This window comes from Nomascus leucogenys, chromosome 13, assembly GCF_006542625.1.
Source record: "Nomascus leucogenys isolate Asia chromosome 13, Asia_NLE_v1, whole genome shotgun sequence".
NCBI classification, from domain to species: domain Eukaryota; kingdom Metazoa; phylum Chordata; class Mammalia; order Primates; family Hylobatidae; genus Nomascus; species Nomascus leucogenys.
Window position 1 is genome coordinate 36,048,753 of NC_044393.1, and position 21,573 is coordinate 36,070,325.

The 21,573-nt window shown below is 41.5% G+C and overlaps 1 protein-coding gene and 1 non-coding gene across 4 annotated transcripts in view; one reads left to right on the forward strand and one right to left on the reverse strand.

The window, feature by feature from the left end:
- The window catches only part of C13H20orf194 (chromosome 13 C20orf194 homolog), a 166,876-nt gene that overhangs the window by 118,772 nt on the left and 26,531 nt on the right, over positions 1-21,573 (reverse strand). For 2 of the 3 annotated variants that reach the window (XM_030825350.1, XM_030825349.1), the window contains exons 2-6: positions 16,919-16,998; positions 15,871-15,990; positions 10,627-10,751; positions 9,470-9,566; positions 8,486-8,592 (exon numbers count right to left, since the gene is read on the reverse strand). In XM_030825350.1, the coding sequence (XP_030681210.1) occupies positions 8,486-8,592; positions 9,470-9,566; positions 10,627-10,751; positions 15,871-15,990; positions 16,919-16,998 (529 nt within the window). Of the gene's footprint in view, positions 1-8,485; positions 8,593-9,469; positions 9,567-10,626; positions 10,752-15,870; positions 15,991-16,918; positions 16,999-18,732; positions 18,809-21,573 lie in introns of those variants that run through there. The other variant, XM_030825351.1, reaches the window with a different exon arrangement.
- LOC115838178 lies at positions 18,719-18,930 on the forward strand. The gene has a single exon (XR_004033213.1). It is a non-coding gene; the product is annotated as a small nucleolar RNA U3 (small nucleolar RNA).

Here is a 21,573-nt window from a genome sequence, read left to right on the forward strand (position 1 = left end):
TTGCCTCTGTCTCCCAAAGTGCTAGGATTACAGGCATGATCCACTATGACAGCAGCCATTTCTTAAAATAAGACAACAATGAAGTCTGTCACATCAGCTGACTCTTCCTTTCACAAAAGACTTCTCTGTAATGTGCCACACTATTTGATAACATTTTATTTATTTATTTATTTATTTATTTTTAGGAGGAGTCTCACTCTGTTGCCCAGGCTGGAGAGCAGTGGCGTGATCTCAGCTCACTACAACGTCTGCCTCCCGGGTTCAAGCGATTCTCTTGCCTCAGCCTCCTGAGTAGCTGGGATTACAGGTGCGTACCACCACGCTCAGCTAATTTTTGTATTTTTAGTAGAGACAGGGTTTCACCATGTTGGTCTTGAAGTTCTGACCTCAGGTGATCCGCCCACCTTGGCCTCCCAAAGTGCTGGGATTACAGGCATGAGCCACTGTGCCTGGCCGTGATAGCATTTTATCTACAGTAGAACTTTTTTCAAAATTAGAGTCAATCCTCTCAAACCATGCCACTGCTTTATTAACTAAGTTTGCAGAATATTCTAAGTACTTTGTTGAAGTTTCAACAATGTTCACAGCATCTTCACCAGGAGTAGATTCATCTCAAGAAACCACTTTCTTTACTCATCCATAAGAAGCAACTCCCCATCCATTAAAGTTTTTAACATGGGATTGCAGCAAGTCAGTCACATCTTCAGGCTCCACTTCTAATTCTAGTTGTCTTGCTATTTCTACCAAATCTGCAGTGACTCCCTCCACTGAAGGCTTGAATCCCTCAAAGTCATGCATGAGAGCTGGAATCCACTTCTCGCAAACTCCTGTTAATGTTGATATTCTGACATCCTCCTATGAATCATGAATGCCCTTAATGTCATCTAGATTGGTGAATCTTTTTGAGAAGGCTTTCAATTTTTTTTTGCCCAGATCCATCAGAGGAATCTATTGCCTAACAAAATGTATTTCTTAAATAATAAGCCTTGAAAGTCGAAATGACTCAATCCATAGGCTGCAGAATGGATGTTGTGTTAGTAGGCATGAAAACAACATTAATCCTCTTGTACAGCTCCATTAGAGCTCTTTGGTGTCTAGCTGCACTGTCAATCAGCAGTAATACTTGAAAGGAATCTTTTTTTCTGAGCAGTAGGACTCAATAGTGGGCTTAAAATATTCAGTAAGCCATGCTGTAAACAGATGTGCTATCCTCCAGGCTTTGGTGATCCATTTAAAGAGCACAGAGTAGATTTGGCATAATCCCTAAGGGCCCTAGGATTTCCAGAATGGTAAATAAGCACTGGCTTCAACTTAAAGTCACCAGCTGCATTGGCCCCTAACAAGAGAGTCAGGCACTGACTTCTCTCTATTTATGAAAGTCCTAGAGGCTGGGTGCTGTGGCTCACACATGTAATCCCAGCACTTTGGGAGGCTGAGGTGGGAGGATCACTTGAACCCAGGAGTTCAAGACCAGTCCTGGCAACACAGTAAGACCCCATTTCTACAAAAAATAAAAAAGTTAGCTGGGCATGGTGGTGTACCTCTGTAGTCCCAGCTAGGTGGGAGGCTGAGATGGGAGGATGGCTTGAGTTTGGGAGGTCAAGGCTACAGTGAGCCGTGATCACACCACTGCACTCCAGCCTGGGCAACATGGTGAGACTCTGTCTCAAAAATAAAAAAAAAAATTAAAAAATAAACATAAAAAAGAAAGTCCTAGATGGCATCGTCTTCTTGTACAAGGCTGTTGTCAGCACTGAAACTCTGTTGTTTAGTGTAGCTATCTTCATCAACTATCTTAGGTAGATCTTCTGAATAACTTGCTGCAGCTTCTACATCAGCACTTACTGCTTCATCTTGCACTTTTATGTTATAGAGCCAGCTTCTTTCCTTAAACCTCATAAATCAACCTCTGCTAGCTTTAAACTTTTCTTCTGCGGCTTCCTCACCATTCTCAGCCTTCACATTAAAGAGAGTTAGGGCTTTGCTCTGGATTAGGCTTTGGTTTAACGAATGTTACGGTTGGTTTGATCTTTTATCCAGACCGCTCAAACTTTCTCCGTATCAGCAATACGGCTGTTTCACTTTCTTATAATTTGTGTTCACTGAAGTAGTGCTTTAGTTTCCTTCAAGAACTTTTCCTTTGCATTCACAACTTAGCTGTTTGGTGCAAGAGGTCTAGCTTTCAGCCTGTCTTGGCTTTCAACATGCCTCCTTCACTAAGCTTAACCATTTCCAGCTTTTGATTTAAAATGAGAGAACTGTGACTCTTCCTTTCACTTGAGCCTTTATTGGCCATTGTAGGGTTTATTAATTGGCCTAATTTCAATATTGTTATGGTCAATGAATAGGGAAATCAGAGGATAAGGCAAAAAATGAGGGAACAGCCAGTCAGTGAAGCAGTCAGAACACACACATCATTTAAGTTCATCATCTCCTATGGGTGCGGTTTGTGATGCCCCAAAACAATTCCGACGGTAACATCAAAGATCACTCATAATGGATTATCATAACAGATATAATAATAATGAAAAAGCTTGAAATATTATGAGAATTACCAAAATGCGATACAGAGACACAAAGTGAACACGTGCTGTTGGAAAATTGGAGCAGGCTTGCTGGATGCAGGCTGCCACAAACCATCAATTTGTTTGAAAAAAAAAATGCAATATCTACAAAGCGCAACAAACCAAAGCACAATAAATTAAGATAGGCCTGTATGTGTTTTTCCAGTCTAGCTGGTGAAAACAGGCACTGTTCTCAGCCCAGAACACACATCAGGCACTATCCTCGAATCCTTTCAGATAGGTTTCTCTTGACCTTGAGTAGTTACCACAAACGACTGTACTGATCAATACTCCGCTGAATACTGACTGGGGAAAGGGGAATCTTTGGATGGTTCTTTCCTCTTTAGTACTCTAACTGCTTTGGTCTCCCCAGACTCCCAGATGCATCTCCTAACTCAGGGAGTGCACTGGGCACCACCTGGGTCCCCTCTTCTCTATGCTGTGTCTGGAAACTTTCTCAAAGTAATAAGCTAGTACCATCACGGGGCTCACCTTGATTGTTTCCATCTCTCAGGGAATCAGGATTCCTCACTGCCTGATGTCTAGTTTGTGTTTTTGTTTTGGGGAGCTTTTGTTGGTTTGGAAATCAGTTTTTGTTGTTTTGTGGTGGGTGACTTGTTTTTTCTTCCTGGAAGCTTTTTTTTCCTTTTTTGGCCAAACTTACTAACCAACTTCCTGGAAGCTTTTTTTCTTTTTTTTTTGAGACAGAGTCTCACTCTTTCGCCCAGGCTGGAGTGCAGTGGTGCAATTTCGGCTCACTGCAAGCTCCGCTTCCCGGGTTCACGCCATTCTCCTGCCTCAGCCTCCCGAGTAGCTGGGACTACAGGTACCCGCCACCATGCCCGGCTAATTTTTTGTATTTTTTTTTTAAGTAGAGACAGGGTTTCACCGTGTTAGCCAGGATGGTCTCGATCTCCTGACCTCGTGATCCCCCCGCCTTGGCCTCCCAAAGTGCTGGGATTACAGGCGTGAGCCACTGTGCCTGGCCATCCTGGAAGCTTTTAAAGATATTCTTTCATCCAGGCTGGGTGCGGGTGGCTCACGCCTGTAATCCCAGCACTTTCGGAAGCCGAGGCAGGCAGATCACCTGAGGTCAGGAGTTTGGGACCACCCTGGCCAACACGGTGAACCCCATTTCTACTAAAAATACAAAATTAGCCAGGCATGGTGGTGCATGCCTGTAATCCCAGCTTCTCAGGAGGCTGTGGCAGGAGAATCATTTGAACCTGGGAGGCAGAGGTTGCAGTGAGCCAAGATCATGCAATTGCACTCCAGCCTGGGCAACGAGAGTGAAACTCTGTCTCAAAAAAAAAAAAAAATATTCTTTTATCCTTAGTGTCTGAAATGTCATGGACAGATTTAAGGGTTTTTTTTCCTCTTCCCATTCATACTTCAGTGATTTAATTTAAAACCTTTTATTTCTCTTTATGATTGGAAATGTTTATGTTTTAAAAAGATTTCTTCCCTTATGGTATCCTGGCCTCCTCTTTCTAGAAATTCTACTTATTGGATATTAGACTTCTTAGATCAGTCTTTTAACATTTAAAGTTAACTTTTTTTTTTTTGTTTTTGAGATGGAGTCTTGCTCTGTCGCCCAGGCTGGAGTGTAGTGGTGTGATCTCAGCTCACTGCAACCCCCGCTTCCTGGGTTTAAGCAATTCTCCTGCCTCAGCCTCCCGGGTAGCTGGGACTACAGGCGTGTGCCACCACACCCGGCTATTTTTCTATTTTTAGTAGAGATGGGGTCTCGCTGTGTTGACCAGGCTGGTCTTAAACTCCTGACCTCAGGTGATCCGCTTGCCTCGGCCTCCCAAAGTGCTGGGATTACAGGTGTGAACCACCAAGCCCGGCCTAAAGTTAACTTTTAAGGCTAAAGTCTTTTAACATTTTTATCATATTTTCTATCTCCGGGATGTTTTTATTCTACCTTTCTAAAGAGTTTCCTAACTGTACCTTCCACCCCTCTATTGATTTTATCAATTATGATTTCCTAGAGCTCGTATTTTCCATACATTCAGTTATTACAACATTCACTTGTCCTATGGTTGCCAAATCTTACATTTTTCTGGGCATTCAAAAAGAGTTTTATGTCTTAAGTTTTCTTCTATACCTTAAATTATCTTTGGGTCTTAATGAACTGGTCTTTAAAAAAAAAAAAAAAACTTGAGCTTTTTCTTTTGAGTTACTGCTGTTTAATCAAATGTCTGGTGATCTTTGGCTTCCTTTTCATACTTTGAAATGAGGCAATGAAAAGGCTAACTGGAAGCTCTATGTTCCTGATAACTGATAAGCAGAGCTTCTATTACTGGGTCTCCATCCCCTTATATTCTACATGCCAAAATGTGAACAGCTTTACTCTCAGCAAGCAAAAACTACACTAGCCAATGAAATTTCTTTGTTTTGTCTTGCTTTTCAGATTTATTTAATTTTTATTTATTTATTTTGAGACAGGGTCTCACTCTGTTGCTCAGGCCGCAGTGCAGTGGTTCAATCAGCCCACTGCAGCCTGGAGCTCCAGGGCTCAAGCTATCCTCCGGCCTCAGCCTCCAAAGTAGATGGGACTGTAGGTACATGCTACTGTGCCCCACTAATTTTTTTTTTTTTTTTTTTTTTTGAGGTGGAGTCTCCCTCTGTCGCCAGGCTGGAGTGCAGTGGCACAATCTTGGCTCACTGCAACCTCCGCCTCCCGGGTTCAAGTGATTCTCCTGCCAGAGAGCCTCCTGAGTAGCTGGGATAACAGGCGCCTGCCACCACACCCAGCTAATTTTTGTATTTTTAGTAGAGACGGGGTTTCACCATGTTGGTCAGAATGGTCCCGATCTCTTGACCTCATGATCCACCCGCCTCAGCCTCCTAAAGTGCTCGGATTACAGGCATGAGCCACCGTGCCCAGCCATGCCCGACTAATTTTTTAAAATTTTTTGTTGCCAGGCTGGTCTTGAACTCCTGGCTTCACGCGATCCTCCCACCTTGGCCTCCCAAAGTGCTAGGCTTGATTACAAGTGTGAGCCCCTCACCAGGCCCTTTTCAGTTTTTTTACAGAACCTCCACCCAAATCTGTTCTTTGTTTTTCCTAGGGTAGAGGTGGCATCTGCAAATGCCTGGTTGCCTGTCACTTGAGGGGAGAGGAGAGTGGTAGAGGGAGGTACAGACTATTACATAACAACCTTCAATTTAATTCTTTCCTTTCAATATCACCAATTTCCATTCTCTATTCTCCACTTCATCATCTTCTTCCCCATTGATTTAATCTACTTGGCCCCTTCCTCTGTATTCTGGAAAAGCTTTTCAAGTGTGTCAACTGATTAGATTTTTTATATCTTTTTTTAATGTTAAGTTTTCATTCTACTAATAAATTTTGAGACTTCCCACAATCTTTTCTTATATGTCTTCCATCTCCCTTTTTAATTCTGATTGCTCACCTCATTGCTAGATCTCATTTCTTTTTATAAATTCTGTTCCTAAAAAGTACCAAAAAGAGACATTTTCTCAATTATTTTTGTTCCTTGAAGAAAATCTTTTTTTAAAGCATGCTGATCTATCCCTGCATCTAATATGTTGTGGTCTCTTTCTCACATTTTGTTGACCCTTTTCCTAATTCTTATTCTATCTTTCAATATGAAGATCTATTTGTCCATAAACAGATGAATGAATGCTCACTGGTTACTCATTATTTAGAAGTTTGCTATTAGGAAACTTGAGCTCCCTTGTGGAGCTCATTGATGTAAATTTACATTACCAGATCACAGTTCCAGCAGTGGGAGAGTAAGAATGAGGAAGTTAGAGGCAGAAAACGTCCTAGCAGAGGAACTTCCCTGTACTGCTTCCCAGGAAGAAAAAGTCATCTATATGGATGACTCAGTTTGGCCCAGCACAAATGCCAAGTAAAAGCTGTGGTTGGGCCTGGCTTTCTTTCTCATGCTGGCACCTACCACATGAGGAACAAAACATATCTGGGCTAATGACTTTCTTCTGGGTATGGCCATATAATACAACACAAGTTTTTAAAATTAAGTTATTAAGTATAGCTCTCCTTCTCTTAGCCTGCAAAGGAGGCAAGAGCCTTTCTGGCTCAGGCAGTCATCAGGCCATCAGAGTGGAGTAGAGAAGGTACTGGCAGAGCCCATCTGTAGGCCAAACTGCTCCACACCTCAAAGCACTGGGAAGGGCAGGGGAAAGAAGACTGAGGTGGGGTAGAATGAGATGGAAACAAAAGGAAAGTATCTGAAAATAAAAATGAGCAGCTACAGAAAAGGGCAGGATGCGGAGAGAGGGACCTAGAGAAGACCTATAGTAACTCTTCTTTTATGATGTGTACCATTTCCTCTTCATGGCCCATCCCATTTCCTAAAAACACCATCCTAATGTAAAGATCTACATTACTTTTCAAAGGTGTTTTTTGGAAGGAGATAATGTTCTTTTTGAATGTGACTTCACAGTGTGATGCACCTTAAGGTCAGAAAACGTCTCTCATTTGGGTTATGTCAACTATGGGGCCTCCCAGTGCACTTCTTCCAATGTGATTCTAGCTGCAGCCCAGTGGTTAGGAGCACAGACTCTGAAACCAGACCATTTGGACCTGGCCCCAGCTCTGCCTCTCACTAGCTCTGTGAAATTGGGAAACTCATTTAATTGCTCTTAAATGGGGATGTACCTCAGAGGGTTACTATACCTACCTCAGAGGGTTGATATAAGAATGAAATCAGTCAATTCACATAAAGTGCTTAGAAAAGTACCCAGCATATAGTAGGCACTCAGTCCTAGTTCATACAATTAATTAAAAATAAATATTACCATTTTTAATATTATAAAAATGTTAAGTTTCTTCTCTAACCCCTATGGCCTGCCTCCCTTCAAGCCCCTACTCTTCTAAGTTAGACAGCATTAATTCCCAGTAGGGGAAGCTTCCACAGTTTTGTGGATGTTCTGCTACTTGTAGTCAATGTGAGAATACTGTGATTTTAGAAAAGGAAAAGTGGAGTCCAAGTGTTATGCTTCCCTTCAGCCCCACAGCCCATGCTGCTCCATTTCAGAGGATGTGATAGTTCTCCCAGGCAAGCCTCCATTCATCTGCTAGGGATGCCAGTACTTCTCAGAGGGGTAGAAATTAGCTCTGTGCCTTGCTTCTAAGGGACTCACTTACTCTCTCCCTAACAGGATGTCCCCATTTCTAGCATGACAATGTTCCCCGTCCCTGGTTTCCTGTACTGGGCAGGTCATTTCAGTGGGGATCCCATGGAGGCACATGGATACTCATGGTCATGCTGCTAACCTATTAGGCCATTTTCCTTAATCTGTACTCTGGACCACCCCCTGTCCCAGACTCACTTAAGAAATATTTACTGGTCATTTTCTAGATGCAAGGAATGCTGAAATAAAAGACACTGCTCTTACCAAAAAAGCGAATCTTTCCATTCCTCCAGTACATTGTACTTATCCAAATTCTGCACTGTCCCTTTCATTGCTCTTGAATAGTTCTCAAATTATATACATTTCTGAGGTACAAACAACAACAAAGTTATGTTTTTGTACTTAAGGAGCTTCCAGTACAAAGATCAGGGTTGGTGGGTTGGTGGGCAAGTGGGTGAGTGTGACAAATGTGTAATAACAGGATCATAAAAGCAGTAGGAGAAGTCAATCTAGGGTGCTACAGGAGTAGACAGGAAGAAGAGTTAGCTGAGAATGGGGTAAGGGAGAGGAAGGACGGAGAAGAACTCCAAGAAGAAAGGACACAGGACCTCAGTCTGGGACTAGCCTTTAGCAGCAACTATTTTCCACTTCAAGTCTTCTAACTTGCTCCATGCCCTTGGGAGGTAACTGCCAGCTTTTTGGTGTTATAATAATGCACACACTCACATGGGTTCTTCATAAAAACAGCCCAGTGGCACACGAAAACTAGGCATACTGCTTTTCATACATACCTCATATTTCATGGTAAAAAATCCATCCCCTCCAATGCCCTCAAGTGCAAAGGCCTGTACAATTGGCCATTTCTCCACCACAAACATATCAAATATCTGCAAGTGTCCTAGAAGAATCAAATACAACAACATATATCAGATACCATCCTGAATATAACAGTCTAAACCTGATCTAACATGGTTAGACAGGTATTGTTTCTCACGTGGTCACCAGGGCCTCACCTAGCAAAATAAAATTCAAACAGATAAAATGGTTAGATATTGAAACTAGAAATACAAAATGAAAGCCAAGGAAAATTCAAACCATAAACAAGTTACATTCAGATTTCTCTACAGTATATTGTAACATTCCAGTTTCCTGAGTAAATTAAGTAAAAAATAAGAGTAGTCTATTATATCTGACTTGCATCATTCAGTGGGAATAATTATTAACAGACCCAAACTTGGCTCCTTTCCCTTAAGAAACATAGCCAATCAACTTCCTCAAGGGAAAACTACTAAATCAAAAATGTTCCTTTCTTGTAACAATAGCTTCAATGTGCAAGGTTTTTTCTTTTTGTTGTTGTTGCAATAGAAGCGCTGTTAAACTTAATAGTTTTTCCCTGTATTTTACACATCATTTAAAAACATGTCAGCATATCTTTTTAGAAGTTATCCAAATCCCTCTTTCTTATTACCAAGATGCTCCCACATCTATACTATACTCTTTGTATAGTAAGTGATACAGACATGTCAATTGTGCTAAATTCTGTATCAGTTCTTCTACCTGGTTTTAGGCAGCCTGCTGTGTTGCTGCAGAAACTCCACAGTAATTAACACAAGCTTGCACAGAAAAGTCCCCATACTTAATTCTGCTTGATGTCTTTGGTAAAAATAGACGAAGGGGTTTCTCAGCTGAATGCCCCCAATGACAGGAAAAGTAGTGACGTTCTATTCACACACCATCTAAGTAAGGTTCTAGAAGGCTTGCTGTCAGATACTCACCTTGGGAGCTGTAAGGAATGCCAATTCTACTACAGTCTCGAACCATGTCCACAAAGCTGGCAATTTTAAATTCTTCTGCGGCTTCCTCATCTTCATACTAAAGAGAGAAATCAAAAGAAAAATAAGCTCTGATGAGATATCACACAAATTCCCGTATTTTCTCTGCATTTTATCAATCAGAGTTATCCCAAATGACATTTACAGAGGACTGCACCCAAGGAGGTGTTTCCAAAGCCAACCTTTTTCATTTGCTAGTCAGAAAGACTTGTTATTCCCTTATTTCATATTATACCCAAAAATCAACTGAAAACGGATCAGGAAACCTAAATGCAAGAGATAACACTTTTCCCCCAAAAAATCCTCCAAATACTCATATGGGAGGAAGTGTTCTTGACCAATATCAGGTCATAACTTTCATGAAATCCTAAATCTCAAATCCCAACTTGATTTCCAGTCAAACCCTTGAAAAGGGCCCAAAGGGAAAGAAAAACAGATACCAAGACATTCAAACATAGGAATGTCAGAAAGCTTAAAAAATTCTCCCAGGGAGCCAGGCATGGTGGCTCACGCCTGTAATCCCAGAACTTTGGGAGGCTGAGGTGGGCGGAACACCTGAGGTCAGGAGTTTGAGACTAGTCTGACCAATTATAACAAAACCCCGTCTCTACTAAAAATACAAAAATTAGCCGGGCGCCTGTTGTCCCAGCTAGTCGGGAGGCTGAGACAGGAGAATTGCTTGAACCTGGGAGGTGGAGGTTGCAGTGAGCCGAGATTGTGCCACTGCACTCCACCCTGGGCGACAGAGTGAGACTCTGTCCCACAAAAAAAAAAAAAAAAAAAAAAAAAATCCCAGGGCAGTCCCTAGGCACTAATCCCCTAAGAGACGGGGTTCAGAATGGTGATGAAGAAGCAGGCAAGAAGTAAGTTCATAAACTTACCACTAGGTCCCAATCTGAATAGCCTCCTTTTGTCTCCACAGGCATAAAATTTATCTATAAGGTAGCCTCAAAACGAAATATGAAATTCTCCACTTCAGATAACCTTTTTTATATAATCACACTCTGCAATTTGATTGCTGATCCTATTTCAGATCAACAATTTCCTTAAAGAGTATTCTTAGAGTGTCTCTAGGTGCCTGTCTTCTCTTTTCTTCTTACCTCATTTTCGGTCATGCAATGGAAATGCAGATTTCTCCAATGTGCCACATAAGGTAAGAGATAGCGAAAGTTTACAGGATTACAGTACAGATGGACGCTATCTGATTTAATCAATATAATTACATCTGTAAGAAAAACAAAATCAAAACACAAGATTGTCAAACACATTTCCTTTAGATATTTTCTGCCCACATAATTAGTAAAACCATTGAAACTACTTCAGAGACAATGTAACAGAACTCTAAACTGAAAATTATTTAATTAAGCACTGTGCCTTGTAAACCAAAAAGTATCTGAGACAAGTCTCGATCAATTTGGAGTTTATTTTGCCAAGTTTAAGGACATGCCCGTGACATACCCTCAGGAGGTCCTGAGAGCATGTACCCAAAATGGTTGGATAACAGCTTGATTTTAGACTTTTTAGGGAACCAGAAGTTACCAGCAGACATCAACCAACACATGTAAAGTGTACATTTGGTTTGGTCCAGAAAGTCGGGGTCAGGAGTGAAAGGGTCCTTTCACGTCATAGGTGGATTCAAAGATTTTCTGATTGGCAATTGGTTGAAAGAAAGAGTTAAGTTTTATTATCTAAAGACCTGGAATCAGGGCTGGGCACGGTGGCTCACGCCTGTAATCCCAGCGCTTTGGGAGGTTGAGGCAGGTGGATCACAAGGTCAGGAGTTTGAGACCAGCCTGACCAACATGGTGAAACCCTGTCTCTACTAAAAAAAAAAAAAAACACAAAAATTAGCCAGGCATGGTGGCACATACCTGTAATCCCAGCTACTCAGGGGGCTGAGGCAGGAGAGTCATTTGAATCTGGGAGGTGGAGGTTGCAGTGAGCCGAGATTGCACCACTGCACTCCAGAATGGGCGACAGAGTGAGACTGTCTCAAAAAATAAAAATAAAAATAAATACAGACCTGGAATCAACAGAATGTCTGGGCTAAGATAAGGGGTTGTGGAGACCAAGGTTCTTATTATGCAGGTGAAACCTCCAGGTAGCAGGCTTCAGAAACAACAGAAGGTAAATGTTTATCAGACTTAAAAAGGTACTAGATTCTTAGTTGATCTCCCCTGGATCAGGAAAAGACCTGGAAAGGGAAAGGGATTCTCCACAGAATGTAGATTTCTCTGACAAGAGACAGCTTGCAGCGCCATTTAAAAATATGTCAAAGGAATATATTTTGGGATAAAATACTTAGATTTCTTTCAGGGTCTGCTATCTGTTATGTGATGTATCTTACTGCTATACAATAGCAATTTGGTTGGTCTTAAGATCTGTTTTCTTTTTTTTTTTTTTTTTTTTTTTTTGACAGGGTTTCACTCCATCACCCAGGCTGGAGTGCAGTGGCATGATACAGGTTCACTGCAACCTCTGTCTCCAAGGCTCAAGTGATCCTCCTGCCTCAGCCCCACAAGAAGCTGGGGCTACAGGTGAGTGCCACCATGCCTGGCTAATTTTTGTATTTTTTTTGTAGAGACAGGGTTTTGCCATGTTGCCCAGGCTGGTCTCGAACTCCTGAGCTCAAGTGATCCAGTCACCTTGGCCTCGAAGTGCTAGGATTACAGGTGTGAGCCACTGCACCTGGCCAAGATCTCTGTTTTCATGTTAATGTTGGTCAGTTATGCCTGAATTCCAAAAGGAAGAGGACATAATGAGGCACTGCCAACCTCCACTTCCTATCCTGGCTTTAACTCATTTTTCAGGTTTACTTTGGAATGCCCTTGGCCAACAAGGGGGTCCATTCAATTGGTTGGAGGGCTTAGAATTTTATTTTTGGTTTACAGCTTCAAAGTGACTTTAGAACTTTCAAATGTTGACAGCAAGAATTTCCTAGTCCCCAAGCAATATTCCCACCACCAAGGCCCTCTGGGTCTGGCAATGCAGTTGCAGAACGAGTCAAAGAACAGCCTCCATCTACTGAGGCATAGTGTTTACATAGTCACATCTATGGGACCAGACGTGGCTGAGTACTTCACTGCAGAGGTCAATACCATATGGAAACCCCACAGCCTAAGGCCACTGAGGCAGGGAAACAGCACCAAATATGGCCAGTGACTAGTTGTCCCTCAGACATCAGTGTCTAAAGCTCTCAGCTGTTGGCTCATCTGGCTCTAAGGCAATTGCAGGCCCAACGATACTGCTTGTCCCTTTAGCAAGAGTTATTGTGTGCAGTGGTGAGCTTTGTACGCAGGAAAGACTGGGAGGAAGGAAGTAGAGGCCAGTGGAAAGAGCTGCTATAAATAGATCAGCAGCTTACAGATTTAAGGAATAGTCATCAATGCTCATGGGTCAAGTAAATAAAGCAATCCCAAGAATGCAAGTAAACCTAGGTAAACGGAAGAGCCATGGGATGGGGTAGAATATTAAAGCAGTTTGACAACTGAGGACAAAGGCAGTCATACTTCCAGAAGAAAACCAGAGAGGCCCCATTCTATGGCTCCTCAGAAACAAGAGCCATCAGGCCTCTTAATAAGATGGAACTAGATGTTGTCAGAGGTGAGAAAGGCACACGCGTAGGGGCGGAGAACACCTGACGCAGCAGGTGTAGGACAATGCCAAAAGGATAATACAGTGTGACAGACCACACCTGACGAAAACATCTTATAAACCCAATAAATACTGACCACATCTGACCACACAGCTGAGCGGCCTCCTGAAATAAAACTCCATGGGTCTGGCCTTTTAAGCCACTCTAAGCCCCATGCCCGGTAAGGCCCAGGGTGTTCCAGGGAACACCGGATGTAGCAGCCTCATCACTGTTGACTCTTTAGGTAAGCACCAGAGTCAAAGGGTAGCAAAGGGTGGGATGGAGGCCCCTCTCATCTCTCAGCATATTGGTCTTTCTCACACACTCCCTCCAAGAGCCCTTCCCTGAGTCATTTGTAGACCACCTGCAGAGGAATGAGAGTTGGATATTACCTGGAGACTGAGGGCTTCTGGTGTGTATTATACTCTACAGTAAAATGTAACATGCCTCAAAGAATTAGGATCCAGTAAGAGACATAACATAGTAGTTACTAAACCTAAGTAAGCATTCCCCAAATCTCTTAGAAGTCTGGTGTTATCACTATGAACCAAAGTTTAACAGAGTTTACAGTCAGGTAAAAGAGGAAGGCATATGAGAATGGGATGAATAGGTAAACTATTTAAAAGCTGCTTTTAGGCTGGTGCGGTGGCTCATGCCTATAATCCCAACATTGTGAGGCAGAGGCAAGCAGATCACCTGAGGTCAGGAGTTCAAGACCAGCCTGGCCAGCATGGTGAAATCCCGTTCCTACTAAAAATACAAAAATTAGCCAGGCATGGTGGTGGGTGCCTGTAATCCCAGCTGCTCGGGAGGCTGAGGCAGGAGACTCCACCAGGAGACGGAGGCTGCAGTGAGCCAAGATCACACCACTGCACTCCAGCCTGGGTGATAGAGCAAGACTCTGTCTCAAAATAAATAAATACATAAATAAATAAAAGTTGCTTTTAGAAATAAATTCATGTTGGCCTTTCCCCCTCCCATATGAGATCGAAATGTAGAAATCTGGTGATCTCTGCTGCCCAACTACTTGTATAAACAAATTTATTAATTTATAGGAAAATGCTCATTTCCTAAGCACCCACTGTGCCAGGTAAAAAGATAAAAACAGGCTAGGCGTGGTGGCTCACAGCTGTAATCTCAGCACTTTGGGAGGCCAAGGTGGGATCACCTGAGGTCAGGAGTTCAAGACCAGCCTGGCCAACATGGTGAAACCCTGTCTCTACTAAAAATTCAAAAACTAGCTGGGCGTGGTGGCGCATGCCTGTAATCCCAGCTACTCGGGAGGCTGAGGCAGAGGAATCTCTTGAACCCGGGAGGTGGAGGCTGCAGTGCGCCAAGATCACACCACTGCACTCCAGCCTGGGCAACAGAGCAAGACTCTGTTTCAAAAAGAAAAGATAAAAACAAAAATAAGCAAAAAAGCACACCTTTAAGAATTTAAACTATTTCCTTAATTTCAGTACTGTAATGTCCTTAGCAACCTCGGCTGCGGTGAAATGTGTGGCTGGTACGAGCTGCCAAGATTACTTTTTTCTAAACCAGCAGATGTTGTATAACGTAAGGAAAAAAATATTTTGTAATCAAAATCTGAAACCAAATTTGAATGGAAAAAAATTTAATGGAAGGAGTAATTTCAGTCTACTCTTTTTGCACTTCCTAATAAAAAGGAAAGCTTTAATCAGTCTATAAGAATAAATACTACTAAGGACTTAACCAGAGAAGAATTTTCATATATACCAGACCAGGATTTCTCAACCTCGGCACTACTGACAGTTTAGATCAGCGAATTCCTTGTTCTAGGTGACTGTTCTGTGCATTGTAGATGTTTAGCATCATCTCTGGCCTCTATCCACTAGATGCCAGTGGCATTCCCTACCCAGTTTTGACAATCAAAAATGTCTTCAGACATTGCCAAATGTCCCCTGCAGGACAAAACTGCCCCCAGTTGGGAACTACTGCACTAGACACATAGCAATATTATTTCACATCAGATGTTTGTTTTCATGCCTCCCCCAGCTGCCTCACAAGAGCTGTCTGTCTCTTGTCCACTTTTATTTTGTTTATTCCAGTGTCTCCTGACCTATCTGGCATACAAGACATGATTCTAAATATGTGATATCAGAGATAGCTCCTGGGCAATAGCCCCCAGCAACATCAACACAGGCCGAGTGTCTCAGTGCTACAGAAAGGGGAACACAAACAGAAATCCAGCATTGTAGTCACAGGCATCTTCATGAATTAAAGTCACAGAGAAAATAATTCCCAAAGACAGCAGGACAAGGAGCCTTTGTTCCTCGGCTGATAAGCCACAAGAAATCTTCCTTGTAGGAGCTGCCTGCAGGCCCATCCTTAACTCAAAACTGAAGGTGCTTTCACAGGACAACACCATATAATCTGAACCGTTAGCATGTAGAGGCAATGGGCAATTAAAAGGAAAACCAGTACTTTGCCAAAAAGAGATAAAGCCAAACACTGATGTTTACTTGTTTCTCTAAAGCAGAATTAGTAAATATATTCTGAAAACTACTTGTTGCTACTAAATATATCAGCAAAGAAAAAATGCCATGTTTTTTCATTCTTTAAAAAGCAAACATTTACTGGGGCTTTGGACTATTTTAAATTTTTTTCCATAAGAAGACCATAAAATAAGGATCCAAATAAATAAACTTCTTACTCTTTTATCACACAGAGTTTACCAATATATACTTACCATCTAGCACTTCTTCAGAAAATCCCGTTTTCTCAAAATCACTGGTATTCTGATTGTACAAACCAAATAGAAGATAATTTGCCAGCTCTCTGCAGCCTTCATTGTACCTGCTATCGATTCCTGCAAGGCAAAGGAGGCTCTGATCAGCTGTACTGTACTATGGGGAGCAAATGAGCCAATAATTTGCCCCTGCTCAGCAAAACCCTGATGATCAAGCTGAAGGATGCAGTTCAGACCAGTTTTGTGCCAGAAACCAAGTTAAGCAATTCTGTGAAAGAAACAGGTCTCAGCATCAAGTACCTTTACTTGAATTCCAAAGTCTTGTAATTGAGATAATCAAACAGCACAGATTATGGAGCCTGTTAATTTCTGAAAAGGATTCATCTTGGAATGCTTTCAGTTAGCTTAAGAATAAGGGTGAGAAAAATCTTCACCTTTCAAAGAGATCTTTACCAAAACACTTGGGATCAAACAAAGGCAGATTAAGGTGGCTTGAAAAGAACCCAATAATGTGAAGAAGAGGACAAGTGAGTGGAACCACAAACACCCATCACTTTACAATTATGAGGCTCAAGGTCTGGCACTGTACTAGATGCTGGGGTATGGTGGTGAACATGCCTGCAAATGACCCTCATGAAGCTTACAGTCTAGAGGGGCTGAATTAGAGACAAATAAAAAGGAAATTAAACAATACTGTCTTCACTACCATCTCTCAATGCTTTAGGTATATATTTATTACCTAGTTCCTGATGTCTGTGAAGTCTCAGAGTATGACTCTGGGCAAGAGGGACATGTCATGGCAGGAGGTAGCTATATATGTGAGGCTAAAAGAAGGGCTTAAGGCAGAAGTAGCTCCAAAAATGGGCTTCCTATCTCCCTGATAGCTCATCTAACCTCATTAAAACAGCAACAAATTTCGGGGGAACAAGAACTAGGAGGACACCAACTCACAGCTTATTTCATATTGGTACTATTACTAATACCTTCCTGTGAACAAAAAAAGCCAAGTTGCCCAAGCCCTGAGTCCCACCTTGTTAAAAGCACTGACCTAGGATGCAGAGGATCCCATCCGGCCGAGACTTGCTGCTCTGGGTGAGGATGCGCTGAACCTGCCGAAGTCGGCTGCAGCTGCAACAAGAACAGAAAATGGTTCCCTGAGTGCCAGGACAGCCCTGTGAGAAGAGCAGCATTTTGTGTCCCACAATGGAGGCATAAGGAAGAGGAATGACTTTGCTAGGGATGGAAATTGATTCTTGTCTGGTTCTGGTATCAGAACCATAAAATGGATTGGGAAGGTTCCTTTCTCTTTTGTTTTCTGGAAGAGATTGTGCAGAATTGGTCTGAAGACTAAGTCTGACCTGCTGATTACAAACTCCTCAATAGAGGATGAAGCCAAAGTCCCTCTCTCATGGTCAATGGTGGAAAGGATTAAGACTCAGCAGCTGACTCCAAGAACTTCCAATGACTTTTCATTTTTGAAGATTTTTCAAAGAAGAGTTTCCACACTGATCACCCTACTTGTGGTCCTCATCAGTCTGTCTCAAAAACAAATGCAAACTAAACCCCCAAACTGGCCTGAGAACCTAAACAAAGCTCTAATTCATCCTCACAGCTATCCATATAGGGAGTGTCAGCAGAGAATACTTGCTTCCATTTCTGTGCAGACCTATTATTCCTTCAGCCCTAGGGATAGCCCTTTGCTCAAGCAAAATGTGAGGCACTCTCAGACATTCACATTCTTCTAAGGACCCCATTCTCTCCGTACCCATCCCCTCCTTCCCAGAAGCTCCAGAGAGAGGCGCCCGATTTCCTGCTCAAGACTGATCCTTCCACCTGGTCTCATCATCATCTCCAGGTCCAGGATCTGCCTCTACTATTCATTCCCTAACACTTTTTTTTTTTTTTTTTTGAGATGGAGTCTGGCTCTGTGGCCCAGGCTGAAGTGCAGTGATCTTGGCTCACTGCAACCTCTGCCTCCCAGGTTCAAGTTGATTCTCCTGCCTCAGCCTCCCGAATAGCTGGGATTACAGGAGTGTGCCACCACACCTGGCTAATTTTTGTATTTTAGTAGAGATGGGGTTTTGCCATGTTGGCCAGGCTGGTCTCGAACTCCTGACCTCAGGTGATCCGCCCGCCTCATGCCTTACAGGTGTGAGCCACCGCACCCAGCTTCCTAACACTCTTATATTTAATACTTTCTCTACAGTCAATATAATCCCAGTCCTACTACATCATTATTAACTAACAGCCTCTACAAACCAACTACACTAATTCTTCCACCTATGAAGCCAGGTGTCATCCCCATCCCTTACTGAATCTCCTCCAGTACACTGCCTTACACTCACCTCAAAACAGTATTTACAGCCAAACTACACTATTTCTCTTCACTAATTCCTGAATTCTTTTGCCCCACTGGATTCTTTTTTTTTTTTTTTTGAAATGGACTCTCACTCTCTCGCCCAGGCTGGAGTGCAGTGGCACAATCTTGGCTCACTGTAACCTCTACCTCATGGGTTCAAGCGACTCTCATGCCTCAGCCTCCCAAGTAGCTGGGCTTATAGATGTACACCACCATGCCTAGCGAATTTTTGTACTTTTTAGTAAGAAGGTTTCACCATGTTGGCCAGGCTGGTCTTGAACTCGACCTCAAGTGATCCACCCGCCTCAGCCTCTCAAAGTACTGGGATTACAGGCATGCACCACCACACCCGGCTGCCCTGCTGGATTCTTTTTGATGTTCCTATGCCCCAACTCATTCACTCCATGACTTGGTGGTCTTCATCACTATCTTCCATGAAGAGTTTCATAGTCTTACATGTGATATCAAAATTAGACAAAGATAGTACCAAAGACTATACTTACAGGGATCATTTCTATAGTTCATTATTAGAGAGGTCTCCCTGAATGAGTAGAGCACTAGAAACCACAGAAGGAGGCACAGTGGTCTCTCCTGAGCATAAAGCTGGTTTTTGATGTTGCTTTGCTGCAACTGCCATTCGTCATTGATGACTGTTTTCTTCCTCTGGGAGAGTAAGAGGGAGAGGATGCTGTCTGAGTGTTTCCCCTTTAATCATCAGTCAAAAACAGAAAGTATCAAAAAGAGAAAGAAACCTACAAACCAAAATCCATCATGAATATAGATGTAAACATCCTGTTTTTTTTTTTAAAGAGATGGGATCTCATTAATGTTGCCTAGGCGAGACTTGAACTCCTGGGCTCAAGCGATCCTCCCTCCTCAGCCCTCCTGAGTAGCTGGGATTACAGGCGTGCACTACCACACCTGGCAATTTTTTTTTTAATTAAATGTAAACACCCTTAACAAAATATAGTAAGTAAAATTCAGCAACATGTAAAACAACTATACACTAGGACCAAGTGGAATTTATCACAGGGATACTCGAGGCTGGTTCATTATTCATGAATCCATCAATGTAATCCCTCATATTAACAGGCTAAAGAAACTGATGCAGAAAAATCACTTAATAAAAGTCAACACCCATTCATAATAAAAACACTCAGAACTGACGGATATCCCAACTACACTAATTTGATCTTTATAAATTATATGAATGTACCCTGAAAATGCGTGTATCTATTATGCATCAATTAAAAAAACAGAAAAAAAGCCACTCAGAAAACTAGAAATAGTTTCCTCAACTTGATAAAGATCATTTAAAAAACCCACCAAGCAAAGTTTGTAATTACACATAATGGTCAAAGTCTGAACGTTTTTCCTCTAAGGTAAGGAAGAAGATGAGCATGTCTACTGCCATTATTCCTATTTAACATAATACTGGAAGTTCTAGCCAACAGAATAAGGCAATAAAAGGAAGTAAAAGACACATAGGTTGAAAAGAAAGAAAACTGTTCCTATTCGCAGATATGTCCTATTTGTAGATGACATGATGGTCTCTGTAGGAAATCTTAAGGATTCTACCAAAATTCCTAGAACTAATAAGTAAGTTCAACAAGGCTTCAAGATACAAGATCAACATATAAAAATCAATTGTAATTTTTTTTTAGAAACGGGGTCTTGCTCTGATGTCCAGTTGGAGTGCAGTGGTGTGATCATAGCTCACTGCAGTCTCTAACTCCTGGACTCATGGGCTCAATCGATCCTCCTACCTCAGCCTCCCAAGTAGCTGGAACTACAGACACATGCCACCACACAAGCTAATTTTGAAAAAAAATTTTGGAGAGACAGGGTCTCACTTTGTTGCCTCCCTAGGCTGGTCTTTAATTCCTAGCTTCAAGTGATCCTCCCACCTTGGCCTTCCAAAGTGATGGGACAATTGTAACTTTATAGGAAACCAAAATTTAAAATACAATACCATTTATAATCTCTTAAAAATTAAATACCTAGTTATAAACCTAATAAAACATATACAGCACTTACATGCTAAAAACTACAAAACACTGATTAAAGAAATTAAAGAAGATCTAAATAAATAAAAAGACATACCATGTTCATGGATTAGGAACCTCAACATAGTACTGATATCAATTCTCCCCAATGTGATAAGTTTAACACATCCCTATGAAAATCCAATATTTTTTATAGATGTAGAAGAGAGTATTCTAAAATTTACATAAGCCAGGAACAATGATACAGGTCTTAGTTTCGGCTACTAGGAGGCTAAGATGGGAGGATCACTTGAGTCCAGGAGTTCGAGGCCAGCCTGGGCAATATAGTGAGACCTCATCTCTTAAAAATAAAATAAACAAATAAAACTTATAAGGAAAAACAAAGGAACTAGAATAGCTTAAATTTTTTTTTGAAAAAGAAAAAGTGGGAGGAATCACTCTACCCAATGTCAAGACTTACTGCATACCTAAAGTAATCAAGACTGAGTGGTACTGGCTAAGGGACAGACACATAAGTCAATGGAACAGACAGAGTAACCAGAAACAGACCCACACAAGTACAACTAACTAATTTTTAACAAAGGCACAAAAACAATTCAATGTTGGATGGATAGTCTTTTCAATAAGTAGGGCTAGAATAACTGGATATCCATAGGCAAAAACGTAAATCTCAACCTCATATATTATACAAAAATTAAAGCATCACAGATCTAAATGTAAAATGTAAAATTATAAAATCTTTGGAAGAAAACAGAAGAAAATATTCTGGACCTAGGATTTGGTGAAGAGTTCTTACACTTGACACCAAAAAGTGTGATCCATAGGAAAAAAAAAATGATAATGTGGACTTTATTACAATTTTAAAGTTTTGCTCTATGAAAGACTGTTGAGAGAATGAAAAGACAAGCTACTGACCGGGAGAAAATATCTGCAAACTACACATCTGAAAAAGAACCATATGTGGAATACATAAAGAACTCTCAAAATTCAATGGTAAAAAAACAAAAATCCAATTAGAAAATGGGCAAAAGGTATAAAGAAACAATTTGTCAAAGAGGATACAGAAATGGCAGAGAAGCCCTATGACAACATGTTTGACATCATTATCCATTATGGAAATGCAAATTAAAACCATGAGATATTACTATACATCTATTAGAATGGATAAAATGAAAAACAGTGACTACCAAACAGTGAGAATTCAGAGAAACTGGATCACTCATATATTTCTGAGAGAAATTACAGAAGACAGCAATAAATGAAAAGATACCCTCTGTTCATGCATTGGTAGACAATATTGTTAAGCTGTCAATGTTACCCAAAGCAATCTACAAATTC